Here is a 24,761-nt window from a genome sequence, read left to right on the forward strand (position 1 = left end):
CCAAACCACTGAGCCACCCAGGCGCCCCTGTATTATTATTTTTTTTAAAGGGGGAGTGAGAGAGGGAGAAGCAGGCTTCCCACTGAGCAGGGAGTCCAATGTGGGGCTGGATTCCAGGACCCTGGGACCATGACCTGAGCCAAAGGCAGACGCTTAACAGAATGAGCCACCCAGGTGCCCTTATATTATTACTTCTTAAGCACTAGACAGACCCAAACATAAAACACAGGGAACATGGAAAACTGAAATCTAAGCATAATTGTCATATGAATCTTTATTTCAGGATTACATTCACTGCTTAGTTATTTTTTTAAAAGAAATGCAAGAGGATCATATCTATAGCTTTAAACATTGGAATTACTCCTTGTAATGCATGTAATGCATTTCTGTAATGCATTTTCTGACACACAAACTTGTTGACTAGAACATACATGTATTTAATGAATAATACTAATAGTTTTAATCACTTTACATGGAGAAATATGACAAATTATAAATAAAACAAGCTGCAAAGAAATGGAATTTTGAAGAATTCAGTCCCCAAACTTTATGGATGAGAAAACTGGAGCAGCTAGCCAACAGATCAAAAACTATTAGTATTCCTGGCTTCCAATCAGGTGTTTTCTCTACTATACCACACAGTACATTTGTGTCATAGCTAAGATCCAAACAGAATCCCTTCTGTGTTTTTCTAATGTTTAAAAGGCAATTACAATAAAATCCCTGATGTACTTACTCTATAACAATTACGATATGAGATTTCCTCCATAATGTACTCTACAGATAAGCTACTATTCTTGAGACAGTTATGTTTTATAATCAGAAAATATTAAATATAAGCAATTACTTTAGTCTTAAATTGTTTTCTACTTCAAACTGCAGCTTAAAAGCTTCAGGACCCTATAAGCCACATGCTGACGACCTTTGGATTTTTGTCTTAAAACTCAAAATTTTTAAATTATTAATGTTAAGAGTTCATAGTCAAGGTTTGATCAATGTTTTTTTCCATAAATTAAATAAGGTCAGTTACATTGAAACTCTACTGCCTACTACAGCAGCCACTAGCCATATGTGGCTATTAATCCTTAAGGAAGATGTGGTCCATATACACTATGGAGTATTATGCCTCCATCAGAAAGGATGAATACCCAACTTTTGTAGCAACATGGACGGGACTGGAAGAGATTATGCTGAGTGAAATAAGTCAAGCAGAGAAAGTCAATTATCATATGGTTTCACTTATTTGTGGAGCATAACAAATAGCATGGAGGACATGGGGAGATAGAGAGGAGAAGGGAGTTGGGGGAAATTGGAAGGGGAGGTGAACCATGAGAGACTATGGACTGAAAAACAATCTGAGGGTTTTGAAGGGGCGGGAGGTGGGAGGTCGGGGTACCAGGTGGTGGGTATTATAGAGGGCACGGATTGCATGGAGCACTGGGTGTGGTGCAAAAATAATGAATACTGTTATGCTGAAAATAAAAAATAAATTTAAAAAAATGTGGGTAGTACAACTTGTGATGAGTATAGCATAATGTAGAAACTTATTGAATCACTATGCTGCATACCTGAAACTAATGTAACATTGTGTGTCAACTACACACAAATAAAAAAATTAATGACAAAGAAAAATATTTTTTAAACATGTGGGTAGTCCAAATTTACATGGCTTCTAAGTATAAACTACACACCAGGTTCTGAAGACTTAGTATAAAAAAAGAATATAAAATATATTACTAATTTTTTATAGTGGCTAGATATTGAAATGATATATTATGGATATACCAGGTTAAATAAAACATTCTTAAAATTAATTTCACCATGGGGTGCCTGGATGGCTCAGTTAGCCTCTGCCTTCGGCTCAGGTCATGATCTCAGGGTCCTGGGATTGAGCCTCACATCAGGCTCCCTGCTCAGCAGGGAGCCTGCTTCCCCATCTCACTCTGCCTGCCTCTCTGCCTACTTGTGATCTCTCTCTCTGTCAAATAAATAAATAAAATCTTCAAAAAAATTAATTTCAACTGTGGTTTTTTAAATCTTTTTATTGTGGCTACCAGAAAATTTTTAAAAATTTTTTAAAATTTATTTTCAGCAAAGCAGTATTCATTGTTTTTGTACCACACCCAGTGCTCCATGCAATCCATGCCCTCTATAATACCCACCACCTGGTACCCTGACCTCCCAACCCCCGCCCCTTCAAAACCCTCAGACTGTTTTTCAGAGTCCATAGTCTCTCATGGTTCACCTCCCCTTCCAATTTCCCCCAATTCCCTTCTCCTCTCTATCTTCCCATGTCCTCCATGCTATTATGCCTCCATCAGAAAAGACGAATACCCAACTTTTGTAGCAACATGGACGGGACTGGAAGAGATTATGCTGAGTGAAATAAGTCAAGCAGAGGGTGTCAATTATCATATGGTTTCCCTTATTTGTGGAGCTACCAGAAATTTTTAAAATACATATGTGGCTTACATTATATTTCCATTGGACAGGTCTAAGTTATCAATAATAAATATCTAGGCATTACTGATAAAAAGTTTATATATTCTCAAAGAATAAGTTAACATTAAAAACTGCCTGCATAATCACGAGTCAATGTCTGTGCTAAAGAAGAAATGAGGTGCAAAAATACACTAAATGCCGAAATCAGTTCTAGTTGGCTTTAAATATGTATTTTTCCCCAGTCGATTTATATTTTTAGCTTTGGTTAATACTGAAAATAGTTTATATTTCTTGAACACATACGAACTGATAAGAGAGAAATATTGCCAAGAAGCATGGCAGAAAAAAAAGTCAGCCTTCATCTTGTTCAATACACATATAAATGTGAGCTGACTTAAAAACAAATACTGACATATAACACCATCAGATACTCTGCAAACACAGACTAGGCTATAACTTAACGATTTCAGCAATTTAACAAGGATGCAACAAAACCAAAGATATTTATGATTTATACCTTTGCTCCATCTGAAATATTGTCCCAGTTTCCACCAGTCAATGAGAACTTGCCATTGCCTATACGTAGCAGTATCTCTTCAGGAGTATCATTGGGGCCATTAGCAAATGGAGTATAGCTATTAATAAAACAGTTTTCAATAGACATTAGGGTCTAACATACAAATTAAATCTAACTGAAAGTAAAGAGTATAAGACAACATGCCGATATTTACTATAGCAAATGAAGAGTATCATCTAATGTTTTCCTTTACTCTTCATATAAAATTTTATATTTCAATGAACTTAATCCTAATTATTTTTATTTTATTTTATTTATTTATTTGACAGAGAGAGAGAGAGATCACAAGTAGGCAGAGAGGCAGGCGGGGGGGCGGGGAAGCAGGCCCCCCGCTGAGCAGAGAGCCCGATGCGGGGCCTGATCCCAGGACCCTGAGATCACGACCCGAGCTGAAGGCAGAGGCTTAACCCACTGAGCCACCCAGGCGCCCCAATCCTAATTATTTAAGAGTCTTGCCAACATCATTTTTTCCCCTTTGATCAGTTAATCAATGTAAAATAAAATAAAGGCAGCATTTCATGTAAAGCTATAGGCTTAAAATTAGACCAGAATAAAAAATTTTGTATTCTCCCAGGCATAAGTTAGCAAACTAAATATACCTACTATGAAGAAATTATCAATGTTATATATTTAGAATGTATTTATTGATTAGTTCAAATTTTATCATTAGCATTTAATCAGTATTATCCATGGGAACAGGTTAACAATATTTTAATTAATGTCTATAAACAATTGGCAAAATATTTATATCAATATGACAAGAAACCTCTATAGTTGAAGACAAACAGAGTGTATAAAATTGAAGTAGTTTAAAAATTAATTATAGAATAACAAAAGTGATCAGCTTTGCATCATTCTAACAGGTGGAATTGAAAATGGTATTCAAATTTGGGACTAGAAAAACTTATGATTAAGAAGTATGAGGAAGGGCACCTGGGTGGCTCAGTGGGTTAAAGCCTCTGCCTTCGACTCAGGTCATGATCCCAGGGTCCTGGGATTAGGCCTCACATCAGGCTCTCTGATAGGCAGGGAGGCTGCTTCCCCTTCTCTCCCTCTGCCTGCTTCTCTGCCTGCCTCTCTGCCTACTTGTGATCTGTCAAATAAATAAATAAAATCTTAAAAAAAAGAAGTATGAGGAAGATATCTTAATATGCTAATGCCTTAATTCTCTTATGCAACAAATAAGTAGAGATAACACTAAACACCTATACATACACCCACACACAAAATCCTTTTTTATCAGTCACAAAGTAAACATGCGAAAGCAGCAATCTAGAAATGGTAGCTCATGGTTTGGAAACAATAGGGCTAACCTAAATTCATATACAAATTTTAACTACTCTTAGTTTCAATATTTCCTATAGTCATAACTAAATATTTTGTATATGATATATCTGAAAGTATTTGGAATATACTGATATATGTAATTACCAAGTCAATAAATAATTCAGTCATAATATTCGTATTTATAATGTTCCTGTTATGTCAAGAGTATTTAAATTATACTAAATGGCTTCTTTAAAAAAGTAACACCTAGGTATCATATATAATGCATTATAATGCTTCAAATTCTAATCTATGCAACAGACTGCTAAACCTAGTCTTTTTCTACAGCCATAAATATTTATTCCTAAATAAAAGTAAAAGAGTAAAGTAAAAAAACTAAAAAAATTTAAGAGCAAAACAGCTCTTATATGTAAATTACCAACATTAACATAATCCAATTATTATATATTTTTTTAGGTATTTATCTTTTTAAGAGAAGGCTGCTCTATATGTTTCTGTAGTTTAGTATTATGTTGCTATTTATATTTTTTATAAAGCTCAGTCAGGAGAGCCAGAATTCAAATACGTCAAAAAATTTTAAATCAGTATCAACAAGCTCAGTGGGCAAGTACCCACTGAAGGAAGAAATTATTTTATGTTCAAGTAAACATTTTCAAACCTTAATGCATTGAAAGTAAAACATCAAAAAAGTATGTGCTTTTATTTTTAAAAGTTTTAGTGCTAGCTGAAAATTCTTTTAATTTATATGTCTGACTAGAGCCTCATTAAACACTTTGTTTTCACATTTTATAAATAAACAATAGATGATATTTTAAAATGTTGGTAGAATTTTATTAAGGCTATTTTCATCTGTCCATTTTTATTACAGATAAAGATATATAGATGAAATTCAAATTACGATGTGTATTATTTTGAATATATAAGTTTCTTACCCAGCCAGCATTGTGTAAAAAAGAACACCCAGGCTCCAAATATCACAAGCAGCATCATAGCCCTGTTGCATAAGAACCTGAGAAAGAAATACACATATATAAACTCAGTTTTATTATCCAAAAGACAGTTGTTGTATTTCCAATAATCTCATAACTGCTCACAATGTAAAAGTTTAGATCATTTAAATCTTTTCAGTAATAGATTCATGTAATGCCAAAGGCAAAGTCATTTACAATTAGCAAGCATTGAGTAAATGGCCATTAATAAGGTGACTGAGTAATATGGGTCATTTAAAAAAAAAAACAAAAAAACTCCCAAAACTTTGAAGATATGATCCCTGACCCCAATGAGTTTTCACTCCTCCTCTTAGAAAAACCAGACACAGACATCAGAATTTAAGATGAATATTGTACAGAAGGCCTAATGTGTACTATACAGAATGCTGTCTTTTCACCCTGACACTGACTCTTTGAAGTAGATATTACTATTTCTATTTTAAAGACATGGAAACTAAGGCAAATATACTACAATTTTCCCAACAAAACTAGTAAGTAGTACTCTAGAGATTGTGTTTTTAATATTTATGATAACTGCCTCCTTACTAAGCAAAAGATGGTAAGATAATAATATGCTCTCATTGAAGCAAGATGAATTTATATTTTACATTCAAGCCTAGTCTGTTTTGGGAAGAACATTATACTTCTGGATCACAAAAACACATTTGATATATTCTTAATGGTTTCATTAATTTTTCATGCAATAGTTTAGGTAGCTGTTCTGTGTCTTGGAGCCAGTGATAAATATCTAGTCATATATTTATTATATATTCATGTGAGTTTTCTCTATGAAGTTAATAGTTTGTAAAAAAATAAAGAGGTGACATGGATTGCAAGAACAAATACTATAAAAATCTCTATACTATGCAAAGCAATCTACACACTTAATGCAATCACTTAATACAACTGAAACACCACCAGCACTTTTCACAGAGATAGAAAAAACTATCTTAAAATTTGTATGGAACCAGAAAAGACCCCGAATAGCTAAGGAAATGTTGAAAAAGAAAAACAAAGTTGGTGGCATCATGTTGCTTTATTTCAAGCTTTATTACAAAGCTGTGATTACCACGACAGCATGGTACAGGCACAAAAACAGAAACATAGACCAATGGAACAGAATAGAGAGCCCAGATATGGACTCTCGACTCTGTGGTCAACTAGTCTTCAACAGAGTGGGAAAAAATATCCAGTGGAAGAGAGACAGTCTCTTCAATAAGTGGTGCTGGGAAAATTGGACAGCTATATACAGAAGAATGATACTCGACCATTCTCTTACACCATACACAAGGATAAACTCAAAATGGATCAAAGACCTCAATGAGAGACAGGAATCCATCAAAATCTTAGAGGAGAACATAGGCAGTAACCTCTTCCACATCGGCCACAGCAACTTCTTTGTAAGTTTGGACATGTCTCCAAAGGCATGGGAAACAAAAGCAAAAATGAACTTTTGGGACTTCATCAAGATAAAAAGCTTCTGCACAGCAAAGGAAATAGTCAACAAAACAAAGAGGCAACCCACAGAATGGGAGGAAATATTTGCAAATGACACTACAGACAAAGGGCTGATATCCAAGATCTATAAAGAACTCCTCAAACTCAACACCCAAAAACCAGATAATCAAGTCAAAAAATGGGCAGAAGACATGAGTAGACACTTCTTCAAAGAAGACATACAAATGGCTAACAGACACTTGAAAAAGTGTTCATCATCATTAGCCATCAGGGAAATTGAAATCAAAACTGCATTGAGGTTATCATCTTAACACCAGTTAGAACGGCAAAAATTGATACGGCAAGAAACAACAAATGTTGGAGAAGTTGTGGAGAAAGGGAAACCTTCTTACACTGTTGGTTGGAATGCAAGTTGATGAAGCCACTTTGGAAAACAATGTGGAGGTTCCTCAAAAAATTAAAAATAGGGCTACCCTATGACCCTGCAATTGCACTACTGGGTATTTACAGATGCAGTGATACAGATGCAGTGAAAAGAATGGCTTATGCACCCCAATGTTCATAGCAGCAATGGCCACAGTCGCCAAAATATGAAAAGAGCCAAGATACCCTTCAAAAGATGAATGGATAAAGAAGATATGGTCCATATACACAATGGGATATTACTCAGCCATCAGAAAGAATGAATACCCAGCTTTTGCATCAACATGGATGGAACCAGAGGGGATTATGCTGAGTGAAATAAATCTAACAGAGAAAGTCAATTATCATATGGTTTCACTTACTTGTGGAGCATAAGGAATAGCAAGGAGGACATTAGGAGAAGGGAAAAACGAAGGGGGAGAAATTGGAGTGGGAGACAAACCATGAGAGGCTATGGACTCTGGGAAACAAACTGAGGGTTTTAGAAGGGAGGGGGTTGTGGGGATGGGTGAGCCTGGTGATGCGTATTAAGGAGGGCATGGATTGCATGGAGCACTGGGTGTTATACGCAAACAATGAATCATGGAACACTACATCGAAAATTAATGATGTACTGTATGGTGACTAATATAACACAATAAAATACAAAATATTTTTCTAATATATAATTATTAAAATACAGATTTGTTGATATTTAAATATGAATATATGAATATGCTATATCTGATGTGAATTATCCTGAAAGGGATAGTATTTGGCTAAAAAAAATCAGAAAACATGCATATGAGATAGGAATTTATCCTCAAATTATTTTACTGCTCTTCTCTGACTTGGAAAATTTAAGTTTTCAAACCTGAAGATTTTTGTGTATTTTGTTTTGTGCTGAACACATGGTAACTCATACAGGTTAGCATTATTCATAACATATAAGAACAGTTACTAATTTACAAACAAAGACATTATATGGCCAGTGCCATCCCTGATTCAGTTTTTAAAATTTATTTTAGAGAGAGAGGATGGGGAGAGGCAAAGGGAGAGGGAGTCTTAGGCAGATTCCCTACTGAGCTAGAGCCTGACTTGGGGCTCAATGCCACGACCCTGAGATTACGACCCCAGCTGAAACCAAGAGCTAGATGCCCAACCGACTACGCCACCCAGGCAGCCCCCAATTCATTTCTGATCAACCATACTTTCACTCCTATGGGAGTTGCTACTGTCAAAGCTCCCATCCCCAGTATCAGAACTGACAAATGTGAAATCTATACTCCTTACCTCCCCAGACTCACCTTTCCTAACTCTTCCCTGTAATATCTACATATAAATGTTATTTTCCAAGAAAAATCCCTCTGCTTATAAAAATCCCTATGAAGCTGTTTTCTCCAGGAATTAGATCTTTTTTTAAATTTCTTTTCAGCATAACAGTATTCATTGTTTTTGCACCACACCCAGTGCTCCATGCAATCTGTGCCCTCTCTAATACCCACCACCTGGTTCCCCCAACCTCCCCCCGCGCCCCTTCAAAACCCTCAGATTGTTTTTCAGAGTCCATAGTCTCTCATGGTTCACCTCCCCTTCCAATTTCCCTCAACTCCCTTCTCTCCATCTCCCCTTGTCCTCCATGTTATTTGTTATGCTCCACAAATAAGTGAAACCATATGATAATTGACTCTCTCTGCTTGACTTATTTCACTCAGCATAATCTCTTCCAGTTCCGTCCATGTTGCTACAAAAGTTGGGTATTCATCCTTTCCAGGAATTAGATCTTAAAGACAATTGATGGCACTGCCTTTATAAGTCATGTATAATGTTAAACAATATAAATTACCTCTTGCTCAGTCCAAACGGAAATACCTGAAAATCTATCCTGGCTTTATTAAAAAGTGAATGCTAGGTCTTGAAAAACTTAAAGTATTTTGAGCTTCAATTTTTTCACTTAGAACATTTAATATGTTGAAGATAGGGTTATCTCCATTTGCCTTCCCAGCTCTAAAAGTGTATGATTCTGATGCTAGTACATAACCCAACAAAAAAGAGTAGTCTAATGATTATACATTCAGGCTGTTTTCAGATGCTAGTTACTAGTCTGAATATTTATGTTAGAGGTTATCAGAATTCACTGATTTAAAGAGCTTTAGAGTTGGGAAAGGATAAGACAACTCAGCTTTTACCTATCAATTGTAACATATACATGAAATCATACATATCTAACTAAAGGAAAATAACAAAAAGGCCAATACTTTTAAGTTTTAACAAATACCTCAGGTGCTACAAAGTTTGCAGTGTAGCATGGAGTTAAAAGAAGTCCATTTTCTCCTCGAAGTTGTTTTGCAAACCCAAAATCACAGATTCTAATGGAGTCTGCGTTGCCTGATTCATCCATATACAAAATATTACTAGGTTTAAGATCACGATGAACAACCTCGAACATAAAAGAAAAAAATTACATTTCTATAGTGAACTAAACATCTATGAAATGAAACACTTTAAGTTAAAGAATTTCCAGGAGAAGGAACTTTCTAAATCATAAAATTTTGAAAATGACAATTTCTCCAACCGCAAAAGCTTTGACAGCCTGAAGCATATAGAAGAAATTATCTCTGTCCAATAAATGTTCCAGTTTCTATTCAAACCATAGGTTTTGTTAATCATTTCCAACCTCAAAATGTCAAAGCTCAATTCTCAATTCTCAATTCCACTTCTGGAAATAATGGACTAAGAGCCTATTTAACATGTTCTTCTCCACAGTAAATAGCTCCAAAACTTGAACATAATTAAAAAATCAACTACCTGAAGGTATAGCAGAATGAACAGAAGCAGACAGACTCTGATGCGATGTATACGCTTCGTTGAGGGAGGGCATACAGGGGAGCTCTAAGTAAGGTTCCCATATCTGTGGCTTTTAGCCTAGGATTAAGTGCAGTTCCTATGTCACACAGTGATGGTGAAAACACATGTGGAAAAGCCCACAGTCTTTCTGGCTGGGAGGAATGGAAAAGAGATGCTAAGAAACCGTGAATGCTTGGGATGAATTCCATTAGGAAAAGGGCCAGAACTGACCCCTGAATCAAAAATACACAGAAGGGCAATGTAATTCAAACAAAGATAAAAGATACAGAGACCAGAGCTGCTGCCCCAAAAGCAGAGTTTTCAGTGCAAACCTGCCAAGAAAAATGATAATCACTGAAGAAAAAATAACAATATGAAAACCTTCATAACTTAACAATCAAATGTATGATATACAAGGAACTAAGAAAATGGAACACAGTTCCATGAAAAGAGAAAATCAATTCCAACTCCAAGATGAACCACATTGGACCTGACAAGGATTTTAAAGGGGCCATTATTGGGGCTCCTGGGTGGCTCAGTGGGTTAAAGCCTCTGCCCCTGCCTCAGGTCATGATCCCAGGGTCCTGGGATTGAGCCCCGCATCGGGCTCTCTGCTCAGTGGGAAGCCTGCCTCCTCCTCTCTCTCTGCCTACTTGTGATCTCTGTCTGTCAAATAAATAAATAAAATCTTAAAAAAAAATAAAAAAAAAAATAAAGGGGCCATTATTACATGTGAGGTGATGAAAGTGCTAACTAATGCTATACATTTTGCAATACATAAGTCATTTTGCATTACATAAATGTATCAAAGCAACATGCTGTACACCTTAAACTTACCTAATGTTACATGTCAAATATATCTCAATAAAAAGTACTGTTCAAAATTCATAAAATACATATTTATAAAAGAAATAATAAAAATTAAGAGACTATAATAACTATATCAATGAAGTAAAACAAAAACATGTCCGCAATGCATGAAACTCAGAAGAAAGGCAGTGAGAACCAAATGAAATGCTAGAAATGGAAAACATTCTGAAATTCTCTATGTGATGATTTTTCTACTAATATTATCAACTTTGTTTATTCTAGTCCTACCTTTAATCAGCATTTTACTGCACTAAAAGTTTTTTAAAGATGAGGACCAAGTCTTACTCATGCTTGAATCTGAAATACCTTTTACAATGCCTGGCACGTAGAAATACTCAATATATGTCTGTGATTGACTTAATTGCTATAAGAATCTGAAGGTTTCTAAAATAATAAAGAAAAAAATAGTTATTTTACTTTTCTCAGAAACCCTGGTCACCCTTTATTTTACAGAGTGTTGATGAAGACAGTCAAGGAATCAAATTTAGCACTATACAGTTTATATTTCAAAATATTTAAAATATACTCTCTTAAAACACACACTATGTACTGGCTTGTTTATCTTAATTAAAAGAAGGGTCCCTATAGAATTTTCACTGTGCCAATTCTGAATTGTTCATTTTTAAATTTTTTATACTTGAGTACGTATGTACTATTACAACTGATTCAAACTTAAAATTTTAAATTATTTGGGACTTTGTTTCCTTGTATAAATGTATATAATAAAAACTGACTTTTTCGTAACTCAATTCACTTGCTTTCTTTATGAAGACATGGGAAGAAAAATAATAGGCCTGCTCCTCCACCAAAAATTTTAATATATTAATATTTCAAATGCTTAGAATCCAAATTTATTACTGTATTTGGAGGAGAGGCTGCCAAGTGTCATGATATAAGTCCTCTGGACATCTTTACAAAGAAGACATAGAGATGGGTGATAGACACATGTAAAGGTGGTCAATATCACTCATCATCAGGAAAATGCAAATCAGCAAAATGAGTTATCACCTTACCACTATAAGAATGGCTAGAATCAAAAAGACAAGAAATAACAAGTGCTAGCAAGGATGTGGAAAAAGGGAACCATAGAGCACTGCTGATGGGAATGTAAACTGGTACAGCCACTGTGGAAAACAGTATGGAGGTTCCTCAAAAAGTTAAAAATAGAACTACCATATCATCTAATAATTTCACTACTGAGAATTTGCCCAAGGAAAACAAAAACACTAACTGAAAAAGACATAGGCACCCCTATGTCTACTGCAACATTATTTCCAATAGCCAACATATGGAGGCAACCTAAGTGTCCATCCACAGATGAATGGATAAGGAAGATAGGATGTGTGTGTGTGTGTGTGTGTGTGTGTATAATGGGGTATTAGTGCATAGCCATAAAAAAGTGAGTTCTTGCCATTTCCAACAACATGGATGGACCTAGAGGGTATTGTGCTAAGTGAATTAAGTCAGACTGAGAAAGACAAATACCATAAAATTTCACTTTCAAGTGAATCTAAAAAAAAATGAAAAATAAACAAAAAACAGAATTAGACCTATAAACACAGAGACAAAATGATGGCTTCCAGAGGAGAGCAGGTAGAAGTATCAGCAAAATGGGTGAAGGGATAATAGAGTTCTAGGTTTGGAATGAGTAAGTCACAGGAATAAGAAGTATGGCATAGGGAATACAGTCCCTGGTAATGTAATAGCACTGTATGGTGACAGATGGTAGCTACATCTGTTGTGGTGAGTACAGCAGAATGTATAGAGTTGTTGAATCACTATGTGGTATACTTGGAGCTAATGTAACATTGTATGTCAACTATACCCCTCAAAAAAGATATACAGTCCTTTTACTGCCAGAACTTTATATGTCAGATACAGCATAATTTGAATAATATTCACAACATGTCCTTGGATAATTATTTTGACTGTTAAGTTTGATTAGGTTTAATAATTTCAAAATCAAAGTTAGATATATTTATATAATTCAAACCATCTTAAAACTAATATGCTCTTAAATCAGGGCAACAGGCAGAGTGAAGAGAATTAATAAAGTATTACCCAATTTCCTAAATCTGTAACTTTCACTACATTATGAATTTTATTAGGATATGCTCTATAGAAATATATGTTACAGGAAAATTCATTTTGGGTTGCGTCTCCTAAATATAATTTTATGAAGATACAGAAGTCTCAAAATTGAAGGGGAGAATATAACTACAACTTACTCCTTGACAATGAAGATAGTCAACTGTCTTAGTTATTACAATCAGTACATCACTAGCTTCCCGTTCTGAGAAACATTTTTTTTTGAGAATACGGTCAAGTAGTTCTCCTCCTTTCATCAAATCCGTAACAAGGTAAACATATCTACCATCATCATAAACCTAAAAAAAAAATTTTTTAAATATTATTATTTATAATTATAATTCTGAAATTTTGAAATTATATTTACTTTCCTTTTCTAGTGAACCTCTATTATTTAAAAAGGACATTAACCCCTTACTGTTAATATAGTACAGGCTACACTTAAGATTAAAATGGCTAAACAACCTCCTACACAGTTTCGAGACCAAGTTAAACATATGATTGTATTAACTTTTGAAGTTGTACATTATACTTCACAAATGGTGTAAGTTGGAACGACAGAACTCTGTGTCTCTCAAATAGCACCTATCTCATTTTTTATTATATTATAGCCACTTCTCTTTCCTATTAATAATAAGCTTCCTTCTGGCAGTAAATGTATTGTTTTTAAATATTGCCCTCACAGTCCATTATCTGATATGGTATCTTAAATATTTGTTGATTTCAAAAATACTATATTAAGGAGAATAAATTAAGAAAAATATGTGTACCCTTCAATTCAGGGCATGTGAGGTGTTAGTGTACACAGATGTGTGTGTATGTATGTGTGTCTGTGTGTGTGTAAATGTGTGCATATATATATAAAACAAAATACTGCTTAAAGATTACAAATCAAAATGCATAATACTATCTCACTCAACGAACAATCCATAATGTTATAGTCATTTTCTATATAATCAAGAAAGTAAACTATTTGAGAATTCGGCAGATTACAAATTTCCTATATCTTCTACACTTATAGTACTACAGAATAATAAATGGTGCTGGTTATGATGTTGATTAATTGACCAGTCAGAATAGATACAAACCATCAGGACACTGTCATTTACCAATCATCGTGGTTCCTTTCTGATGTGGTATAGGAGTACAGAATCACAAGGGAAAAAAAAAAAAGAACTAAAGCGGCTAATTTAAGATTTTTGAGATTTCTGTGGCCTAAAATTAGAATATACCATAAACATGAAAAGTTTCAAAAAGGAAATAAAGTGTCAAGTCAGAACTTCATTGGCTTAGCTGATACATAGATTTTGAATACCTACATCCTTTAAAGTAATGACATTGGGGTGTTGTCCATAGCGCATCAAAATTTCAATTTCTTCTGAGGGATCTCTCTTACTTTTGTCAATGATCTAAGAAATAAATCAAGAAAAATCTCAGAGAAAACCATATTATTTGCTTTGTCTAAAAATGAATGAAATATTTTCAATTTGGTTATATTTTAAGTAAACACTGAAAACTCGAGAGTGATGCTAGTTTTACATTATTTTAACATTTATAATTTTCCTATAACTGAAACTTAACAATAAAAACCCAGAACATTTCCTTAACATTATATCCCACTTAACTGAAACTATACCAACAGATAATGTGATCAAAATGTAACAGTAATTGTCACAATTGCACAATCTTAACATATAACAATAAAACTATTTAAAACAAGACATTCATGAAATATACCATTCCTCCAAAATAGTCTTATAAAGAAATTCAAATGAAAATATTAAGTGTTAAGACTCTTCCCCCATCTATGATGGGTATTGGGTGTTATATGTAAGTGATGAATCTCTAAATTCTACACCTGAAACTAATTTTACCATATATGTTAACTAACTTGAATTTAAAAGCTGGAAAAAAAAATCCCCTATAATCTTATCTTTGCTATCTCCACTTGCTCCACTGAAAAATGTGTCAGTTACCCTGTAATTTTATATATATGACATATATAGTAACTTATAAATTATATATATTTATAAACTTATAAAATTTATATATATTTTTAAACAAACAGGATAGGCTCAGAGATAATACCTTCACTGCAAATTCCATGTTGGTAGCTGTATGAATGCATCGCTTGCAAACAGAATAGGAGCCAACACCTATATCTTCTTTTAATTCATATACTTCACCAAATTGTGCAGCATTTCCATTTATCTGTTTTTTTTTAAAGTAAAATATTAAAGAGAATGAAATATTTTCAGGTTTTTATCTTCTCTCCTAAATATTTAATAATTTGAAATTTTTTAAAAAATCACTATAGAGAAGTTTTATCAGTATTTATAAATGGGTTAAGAAGGTTCATTGCTGATCTTAAATTTTAGGTTTTTGAGATCCCCAAAGCCAAAACAATAAACAACTAGTTTAGACACTGCCATTATCTTTTTCTTGCCAGAAGAGATATATAAATACAATTTAAAAAATACAATAAAAAATACAATTTAAAAAATTAATAATATCTGCTTTTTTCCAAAACATACGGAGGAGACATCTTTAAATCATATTATACACAGAGATAAATTAAGAATTTAAAAATCACCTAAAAGTTTTAACGTCTTGAGGAACCTCATTACTGTTTTCCAGAGTGTCTGTACCAGCTTGTATTCCCACCAACAGTGTAAAAGGGTTCCCCTTTCTCCACAACCTTGTCAATACTTGTTGCCTCCAATCTTCTTAATTTTGGCCATTCTAACTGCTGTAAGGTGGTATCATTGTGGTTTTGATTTGTATTTCCTTGATGGCTAGTGATGTTGAACATTTTTGTGGGATGAGCACTGGGTGTTATATGCAACTAATGAATCGTTGAACACTACAACAAAAACTTAATGATGTTCTATATGCTGGCTAACTAAACATAATAAAAATAAATAAATTTTTAAAATCACTTAAAATTATTGTAAATCCATTAGCAATAACTGAAAGAAATAGTTATCCCTACACCAAATAATCTGATTAAGTGGAATTTACCTGAACAACTGGTAACACGTTTGCACTTGTGACAGGAGTGACTTTATATTCTTCCGCAATAGAAGTTGCAACAAAGCTGAATCCTTTGAAGAGTTGATGAGCATTAGCACTAGCTGGCAAACCAGGAGAATCTAATGTCCAAATAATTAAATTTAATTAGAACTACATAGAATTCTGTTATATGAACTATTAGCATTTCTTTATTTATATTTATAAAAGAAACCATTAAATGTTTCCAACAGACATAGTATATCATGTGTTTGATTTACTGCAGACGATCTATCTCCCCATGCTAGCTAGTATACAAGCTAGCTAGCATACAATACAAGATTGTAATTTTTGCTTGTTCTGTTCACTGCTGTATCTTCACTGCTTAGTACCTTCAATATTTGTTGATATTCAGTATTTGTTGAATTAATATATGAAATAGATGCTATTATAAGTAGACCTCATTAAATTATAAATTGTAAGAGTCAGTGATATATCTCATTTTACTTCCTTAGTAAATCATTAGCCTGTAAATCATTAGCTTGTCAAAGGACTTTAAAAACAAGAATGAAAAAACTTGGAGCACCTGAGTGGCTCAGTTGGTTAAGCATCTGCCTTCAGCTCGGGTCATGTTCCCAGGGTCCTAGGATGGAGCCCTGTGTCTGACTGCCTGCTCAGCAGGGAGTCTGCTTTTCCCTCTCCCTCTGTTCTTCTACCTGCTTGTGCTCACTCTCATTCTCTCTCTCTCTCTCTCTCTCTCTCAAATAAATAAATAAATAATTTTTTTAAAAAAAGAATGAAAAAGTTTTGCCCTTTCCTCTAGCCCTTGCTTCCCTGATAAATACTTCCTACTTAAATTCTCTGAAAGATTCAAAGCAATGCTGTAGATAAGATCCACACTTTCATACAGGACAAACCAACCCTCTGCAAACTTAAAATTCATTTAGTTTTCACCTAAGAAGCTAGTTTATTTTTAACAATCTAATTGAATGACAGCCTTAATGTTACATATAAACATACATTACCTTTAGGTGTTTTTGCAGTAAATTCAGGATCAAAACAAAAGGTATCATCTGGTTTTCCAGAAGCAGGTTTGAAAGGAGGTTGAACTTCTCTTCTATATAATTTCTAGACAAAAAGCAGGATTACACAAAATCATATTAACATTTTAAAATTATTGTATTTTATAAGGGAAAGAACATAAGTTTCACAGTCCTTAACATAAGACTCACAATTTAATAAATAAAATTTTGACAGGCTTCAGATACCTGTTAACCAAATTCCAAAAATTTGAGAGAGAATGTACATAGTCAAATGAGACCAGGAAACACAACAATGATGTCAAAAGTTGCAGTCACAAGGAATGATGCTCAATTTTGGATATCAAAAACTAACTTGAATTCTCACTGGTAAAATAACCATGTACAATGTATCACAATGTGACCATACAGAAATAACAATAACATTCAAGAATTTCAAAACTAATAGATTATCTTTTTTTTAAGATTTTATTTATCCATTTGACAGACAGAGAGGGATCACAAGTAGGCAGAGAGGCAGGCAGAGAAAGAGAGGGGGAAGCAGGCTCCCTGCTGAGCAGAGACCCTGATGCGAGGCTCGATTCCAGGACCTTGAGATCATGACCTGAGCAGAAGGCAGAGGCTTAACCCACTGAGCCATCCAGGTGCCCCTAGATTATCTTTAAGAAGTATATATTTCACCTAAAATATTTTGTTGTTACATAAAAATATGTCTTAAATATACTGTTTAGGGCTCTTATTATATAATCTAAAAATATAATCTTGTCTAACAATTTAACTTTCTAAAACAAGTTTTTGAAAGACATTTAAAACATATTAAAATATATGAAAATATATTACCCTCTTTCGAAAATCTGCTTTCTTAAAAGGTTACAGTCCCAAAGTGGGGGGAAATTAATAATTACTCTGATTTTCATTTATTGAAATATATAAACAATCAATTCTTTTGTTATTTAAATTAAGAACAATGAACATAAACTGACTGGTGGAAAAAAGGAATTTGCAATTGTCTAGTTGAGGAGAAAGGAAGAGTAGACAAGATTAGGAAAAAAATGACAAGGGGATACAAGGACACCAGGAAAGGGAGGCACACACATATGACACAGGGCAGACTCCCACGTAGCATGTCTACTGAGTGGCCTTTCAAGGTATTAATACTAATGGGTTATGTTATGCAGTTGTATAATTATAAAAATCATTTTTTCCAACTTTTAGTTTAAATTCCAGCTAGTTAACATACAGTGCAATACTAGTTTTAGGTATAGAATTTGGTGAGGCATCACTTACATGACACCTGATGCTCATTATAACAAGTGCCCTCCTTAATTCCCATCAGCTGTTTAACCCATTTCCCACCCAACCCCTCCCCTCCAGCCACTCTCAATTTGTTTTCTATATTTAAGAGTCTGTCTCTTAGTTTGCCTCTGTTTCTTTTCCCCTATGTTTCTTTGTGTTGTCTCTTAAGTTCCACATATAAGTGATACCATATAATTGTCTTTCTCTGACTGGCTTTTTTCACTTAGCATAATACACTGTAGTTCCGTTTTTGTAATTGCAAATGGCAAGATTTCATTCTTTTTGATGGCTGAGTAATATTCTAATATATAGATAGATAGATAGATAGATAGATGTGCATATATATATAGATACATATCTATCTATATATCACTTCTTCTCAGTTGATGGACATTTGGGCTGTTTCTGTAATTTGGCTATCCTTGATAATGTTGTTATAAAGATCAGGGTGCATGTATCCCGTTGAATCAGTAATTTTGGGTAAACACCTAATACTGCAACTGCTGGGTCATATGATAGTTTTATTTTTAACTTTTTGATGAACCTCCATACTGTTTTCAGAGTGGCTACAACAGTTTGCATTCCCACTAGCAGTGTAAGAGGGTTCCCCTTTGTCTGCATCCTTGCCAACACCTGTTGTTTCCTGTGTTGTTAATTTTAGCTAGTCTGACTGATATAAAGTGATATCTCATTGTAGTTCTGTATTTCCCTGATGACAAGTGACAATGAACATCTTTTCATGTATCTGCTGGTCATCTGTATGTCTTTGGAAGAATGTCTACTCATGTCTTCTGCCCAGTTTTTAATTGGATTATTCAATGTTGGGTGTTGAATTTTATAAGTTCTTTATATATTTTGGATACTAACCCTTTATCAGATATGTCATCTGTAAATATCTTCCCCCATTCCCGTAGGTTGCCTTTTAGTTTTGTTGATTGTTTCCTTTGCTGTACAGAAGCTTTTTACCAATTAAGTGTGGTTATTCTTCCCTATTCTCAGTTGGGGAATGTGAAGGAAGAAGAGAAATAAATTAGAATTCATTTTCTTTATGAATTTGCCTTATCATTTACCCCCTTACCCCTTTCTCTCCCTCCTTCACATTCCCCAACTGAGAATAGGGGAGAATAGTAACCATACTCAATAGGTAAAACATATGAGTAACAAAAATTTACTAAATATCATCCACACATTTACTGGTTCAAAGTAATTGCCATGACATCTACATAAAATGACATCTAAGTAAAAATCTCATACCCCCCCAAAAAACTACATTAAGTTTATCAACAAAGTCCAAATATAACCATTTTATTCTTCAGTGTTAGTTTATATTAAAGTCACTCAGTAACAAAGTTTCTACTGAACTTACATTCCAGTCAACATTTGCAAAAAAAAGATGTCTTTTAATTTCCTCAACTCCTTCTGAACCTATAAAAGAAGAAATAATTTTTTACTGATATAATTTTTTAAGCCTTCTACCTGGCTTCTCTGCTATTATCTGTGTAAGACTATGCACATTTCATAGAAAAAAAATTTTATGATTTATCTGATGTTTTATTGTGTTTTTGATTTAATGATAAAATACAGCTGATGTTCACACTGAAGCACATAAAGTATCATGAAATACTGAAATGCCTTGCAAGTTAAATCAAAGTAACATTTAACATATAACTAAAATTGAGGTTTATTTTTTCCTTTACAATTCAACTTACAATCTTGTATCTCAAGGCCAAATTAAAAAGTGCAACAGAATAAAGTCACATTGAAATTTTAACACAAGTACATAAATAAAACAATACTATCATATCCAGATCCAGGGAAAGGTTACCAGTAAGTAGCCAAATAATGAGAGACTAGGGACATATTTACCTTGAAGAGTACTGGAAGGGACAAAATAATTACATTCAAATATGTAACAGGATTACTTATATAAGGGATAATTCTGTGAATTATTTTACAAGAGGTAATCCACATGATATATATAATGATAGATATTAAACAAAAGTTCTGAATAACTAGACCACTCCATTTTTAAATTATAAGACACAATAGAGTTTACTGGATCCATGTACATATGAAATGCAAACTTCTAGGTATAAATATATAGCAATAGTAAATAAACTTAGCCAGAAAACAAAGTTACAATTATCCTCCCAAAGCATGCAATGTATTGTTATAAAAGCTAAGGCAATGAAGAATACCCAATCTATTTGCTGGATTCCTTTTGAATAACATCCTTAGAAGACTTTGTGCCTCAGCACTAAGAAATTGAGGCATCCCAAGTTTTGCTCTGAAAAAGAAGATTTTAGAAAATTTCACTTAAATCTAGCCATATTTTAAATTGACAGATCTTAAAAAGAATTTAAAAGAATTCTTTAACAATGACAGACAGTATCCCTTTTATGGTAGGAGAACAAAACAAGAGAGTGTGAAAAAATGTTCTTTTGTGTCTACTGAAAACAAGTATCTCAAAACTGAAAGCAAGGAATTTTTCCCAAAAGAAAACAAATAATGTTCACACTTACTTTAATATCATATTCATGGTCTCATTTCTGTCTTTACCTTGAAATGGCAGAGTACCAGTAAGCATTTCAAACTAAAACAAATAGAAAGTAACACATAATTTAGCAGAACTTAGAATATATAATAAAATTCTTTAGGAAAAAAAATGAGACAGATAATACATAATTATCAAATCATGTAGGAGCTACATGATAGGTCAATAAAGGACCAGAAAACTAAGTCCATTAAGGGCCTACACTTCTGGTACCCCACTACACATAGCCCAGCTGACAGGTGATCTGTAGTAAATGAAACCAACCAATTTTTTCCAGTCTTGTCTAATCTGGCTAAGGTCCCAAAACCAATGCAATCTGAAAATAGATACATAGCATCTTCTTTTAAAATATATTTAGAGCAAACATTTAACAATGAATGGAAAAAAAATTATCATTGAGCCATTTCAAATTGATACATGCTTTGTACAACAGAAACTAATATTACAATGTATATTATCTAACGAATTTAAATAAAAACTCAAAGAATTTCTACAAAAGGCCAATAATCTCATGAAAAAGATGTTCAACATCACTAGTCATTAGTGAAATAAAAAGAAAAAAAGATTTAGTCATTCTCATTCTCCTCACTGCTCCCCCCAAAAAATGCAATCAAAAAAAAGAACAAGAAGCTACACACACCAGTATCTTAAAAAGGAATTTTTGAGATCATTGTACATGGCATAAAAACAATTTCTCTAAGAGACTTAACTGTGATGTAAATAATTATAACATTTAATAATGGCATAAAAAAGACTAGATCTAAAAATTAAGATTACAGTTCACTAAAGAGAAAACTTTTTATATCTCTAATATTTAAATCTTTTGTTTCATTTATTTTTAATTATTATGTTCAGTAAGCTAACATATATCTCTAACATTTAAATCTTGAACTTGGATTCAGCAATGGCTTTTGCTTCAGTCCTCTGCTCATTTATCTGAATTCTTAACCTTAGTTAGCTTACCCATTCCACTCTTTCCTATACACTGATGACTTTCAAATCTGTTCTAGCCTCAATCTCTCTCAAGCCCCAGTCATCCCTCCCAAATCTGTAGTAATGTTTCTCAACTGGAAACTGAAGAAATAGAGGTAGGAGCCACAGAAAGGGAAAAAAGAAAAAAGAGATGATAGTATATAGGGATCACAGTTCTCAAGTTCCAGTCCCTTGTGTCCAAACCTAAAGGTATGGTTCTCTACTGGGGACTGGAGGAGTAGAGGTGGTAATGGCAAGGACAAAAGGAAGAAGGACATTATACTGGAATCACACTCCCCCCCCCTAAATTAAACTGTATGTTGGCTGACTGAGTAGTGTGCCCTTTTTTTTTAAAGTCTCCAGATGATTTTGATCCTCTCTCCACTTCCCTCTCCTAATTTATTATCACCAAGGGGTTAGCCACAAACCTACAGTAACCTATGTAATATTTTATAAATAAATCATTTCTCCACTTCCAAAACCAGCTCTCCTTCCCAACTATCTCTCTCTCTTTTTTTTTTTTAAAGATTTTATTTATTTATTTGACAGAGAGAGATCACAAGTAGGCAGAGAGGCAGGCAGAGAGTGAGAGAGAGGGAAGCAGGCTCCCCGCTGAGCAGAGAGCCCGATGCGGGACTCGATCCCAGGACCCTGAGATCATGACCTGAGCCGAAGGCAGCGGCTTAACCCACTGAGCCACCCAGGCGCCCCCCCAACTATCTCTTTTCTACTGAACTTCCATTCTTTCAATTCCCTAAAGTTCATAAATTTTAAAAGTATCTTTATCTTTGACTCTTTCCTTCTGCTTTCATCTGTGACATCAAATCAGGTATTAAGATCAGGCACTTCCTTACTCCTTCCTGAAATAAATTTTTGCTCTAATTACCATCTTTTTAAAGAATCTACAAAACTTTCCTACTACTCCAGAGAATCACATGTATATATGTTTACAGGCTTATTGTCTCGTTTCCTCCACCTTCACCCTCACTCTCCACTACTATTCTAATATTCTAATTGGTTCTCCAGTTCTTTGCTAATATGATCACAACACTATACTTTCTGACTTGGAGCTATTTAAATTTTATACATGCTTCAGGATTTAAGTTTCACCTCCTCCACGTCTCCTAAATGAATGTATGTGATTTCTTTCCTGAATTCCTAAGGTATACTATCAGTTGACTGAGCTGATCCAGTTTCCCCAACCAGACCATACGCCTTCTTAGGTCATGAAAAATGTCAAATATTGCACTTCCAGCTTATCCCTACCCCACTACCCTCTCCAAATGCCGGGTTTGTAATAGTTACTAATACATTAATGTGTCATATAGTATGTTATTCAGTAGTAAATAGGCAAAATGGATTATCAGAAAGATGACTTACACAAGCAAATTGATTCAATAGCCATTCATTTATCACCCTACTTAATACTGCAAATTCTATCCTTAATTTATATCAGATTAATCAGTGTGTATGCCCACTATGCTAGGTACCATGGAAGATGAAAAGTAGTAGGAAACAGGATTGCTCTCCAGGTACATACATGAAACAATTCAACAATAAGACAGTTTATGGGAAAGTGCTAAATTTTGTGATACCTAATTAAAAATCATGTGACAATTAAACATAGTATTCTGAAACCTAAAATCTGGAAAGCCTTTTTCTAAGTTTTAAATTTGAATAGCTTATAAAAGAATGGTACCATTTACCTTTTTCTCATCTAGGAACTTTAAAAGAAACCAGAATACAAAAACCTTAATTCTTACTGTGTAAGAGCTAGCCAGTCACAAATTTTTTAGTAATCATGAACTGTCAAAACTCTGTTCTCACCTAGACATTCCAAAATTTAAATTAAAATTCTAAATAATATTACTTTTATATTGGCATAATTTAAAAAAAACAAACACTACTTACCATAAGTACACCATATGACCACCAATCAGCACTCTGGGAATGGCCTCTCCGATTTACTATTTCAGGAGCCATATACTCCACTGTACCACAAAATGAGTAAGCCTTCTTTTCTTGATCTACTGATTCCTTGCTGAGCCCAAAATCTATAATAACAATATGACACGAAAATGTATCTGAAGATATTCAGAAAATAGAAAATACCAAAAGAAATAAAATTGTGTTAGGCCTTAAAATAATTCATGGATAGCCTATAATTACTTTTCAGAAACCTCTCCTGTGAGACAATGGAATGCAGCCTGTATTTCATAATATACTCTTTCAGAGCATTTAAAGATTGCTCAGTTAAATTTCATCATCAAAATACATGTTTTCATGTCTATACTAGAATATCATTCAGCAACTTTGAGAGATCAACAATTAAATCAAAGCTGTCATAGTGATCTAAGTTTTAAATCAGGCTAAGACAAGAAGGAGAGAGTAACTTACACTTTTTAAAACACTAAAAAAGCAACTTATGCTTTGGCTTTGGTGGGCTTCCATTTTTGTTTAAAGCTTTCAAGAGCTAAAGGTACTAATATATGAAAATCAATCTTATTCCTATGTGCTATCAATGAAAAATTGGAGGCTGAAATTCAAAAGGTACCATTTATAATACCACCAAAATCCCCCACATAAAATCCACAGGTATAAATATACAAAGTATATGTAAGACCTGTATGATGAAAACTAGAAACACTGCTGAAAGAAATCAAAGCAGATCTAAATAAATGCAGAGACATATCGTATGCATGGTTTGGAAGATTCAGTGCTGTTAAAGTACCAGTTCTCCTAAAAACTGATCTACAGGGTTGCCTGGGTGGCTCAGTGGATTAAGCCTCTGCCTTCAGCTCAGTTCATGATCTCAGGGTCCTGGGATCGAGTTCTGTGTTAGTCTCTTTGCTCAGCGGGGAGCCTGCTTCCCTTCCTCTCTCTCTGCCTGCCTCTCTGCCTACTTGTGATCTCTGTCTGTCAAATAAATA

At 33.9% G+C, this 24,761-nt stretch overlaps 1 protein-coding gene across 4 annotated transcripts in view; it reads right to left on the reverse strand.

The window, feature by feature from the left end:
• RPS6KA6 (ribosomal protein S6 kinase A6) overlaps positions 1-24,761 on the reverse strand; it is a 191,515-nt gene that overhangs the window by 19,018 nt on the left and 147,736 nt on the right. For 3 of the 4 annotated variants that reach the window (XM_032330486.1, XM_032330485.1, XM_032330488.1), the window contains 12 exons: positions 23,743-23,885; positions 20,828-20,898; positions 20,504-20,592; positions 19,672-19,730; positions 16,995-17,097; positions 15,988-16,112; positions 15,049-15,174; positions 14,280-14,369; positions 13,101-13,259; positions 9,434-9,595; positions 5,239-5,315; positions 2,960-3,077 (listed from right to left, as the gene is read on the reverse strand). In XM_032330486.1, the coding sequence (XP_032186377.1) occupies positions 2,960-3,077; positions 5,239-5,315; positions 9,434-9,595; positions 13,101-13,259; positions 14,280-14,369; positions 15,049-15,174; positions 15,988-16,112; positions 16,995-17,097; positions 19,672-19,730; positions 20,504-20,592; positions 20,828-20,898; positions 23,743-23,885 (1,322 nt within the window). The remainder of the gene's footprint in view (positions 1-2,959; positions 3,078-5,238; positions 5,316-9,433; positions 9,596-13,100; positions 13,260-14,279; positions 14,370-15,048; positions 15,175-15,987; positions 16,113-16,994; positions 17,098-19,671; positions 19,731-20,503; positions 20,593-20,827; positions 20,899-23,742; positions 23,886-24,761) is intronic. The other variant, XM_032330487.1, reaches the window with a different exon arrangement.

Source organism: Mustela erminea, chromosome X (assembly GCF_009829155.1).
Source record: "Mustela erminea isolate mMusErm1 chromosome X, mMusErm1.Pri, whole genome shotgun sequence".
NCBI lineage: Eukaryota > Metazoa > Chordata > Mammalia > Carnivora > Mustelidae > Mustela > Mustela erminea.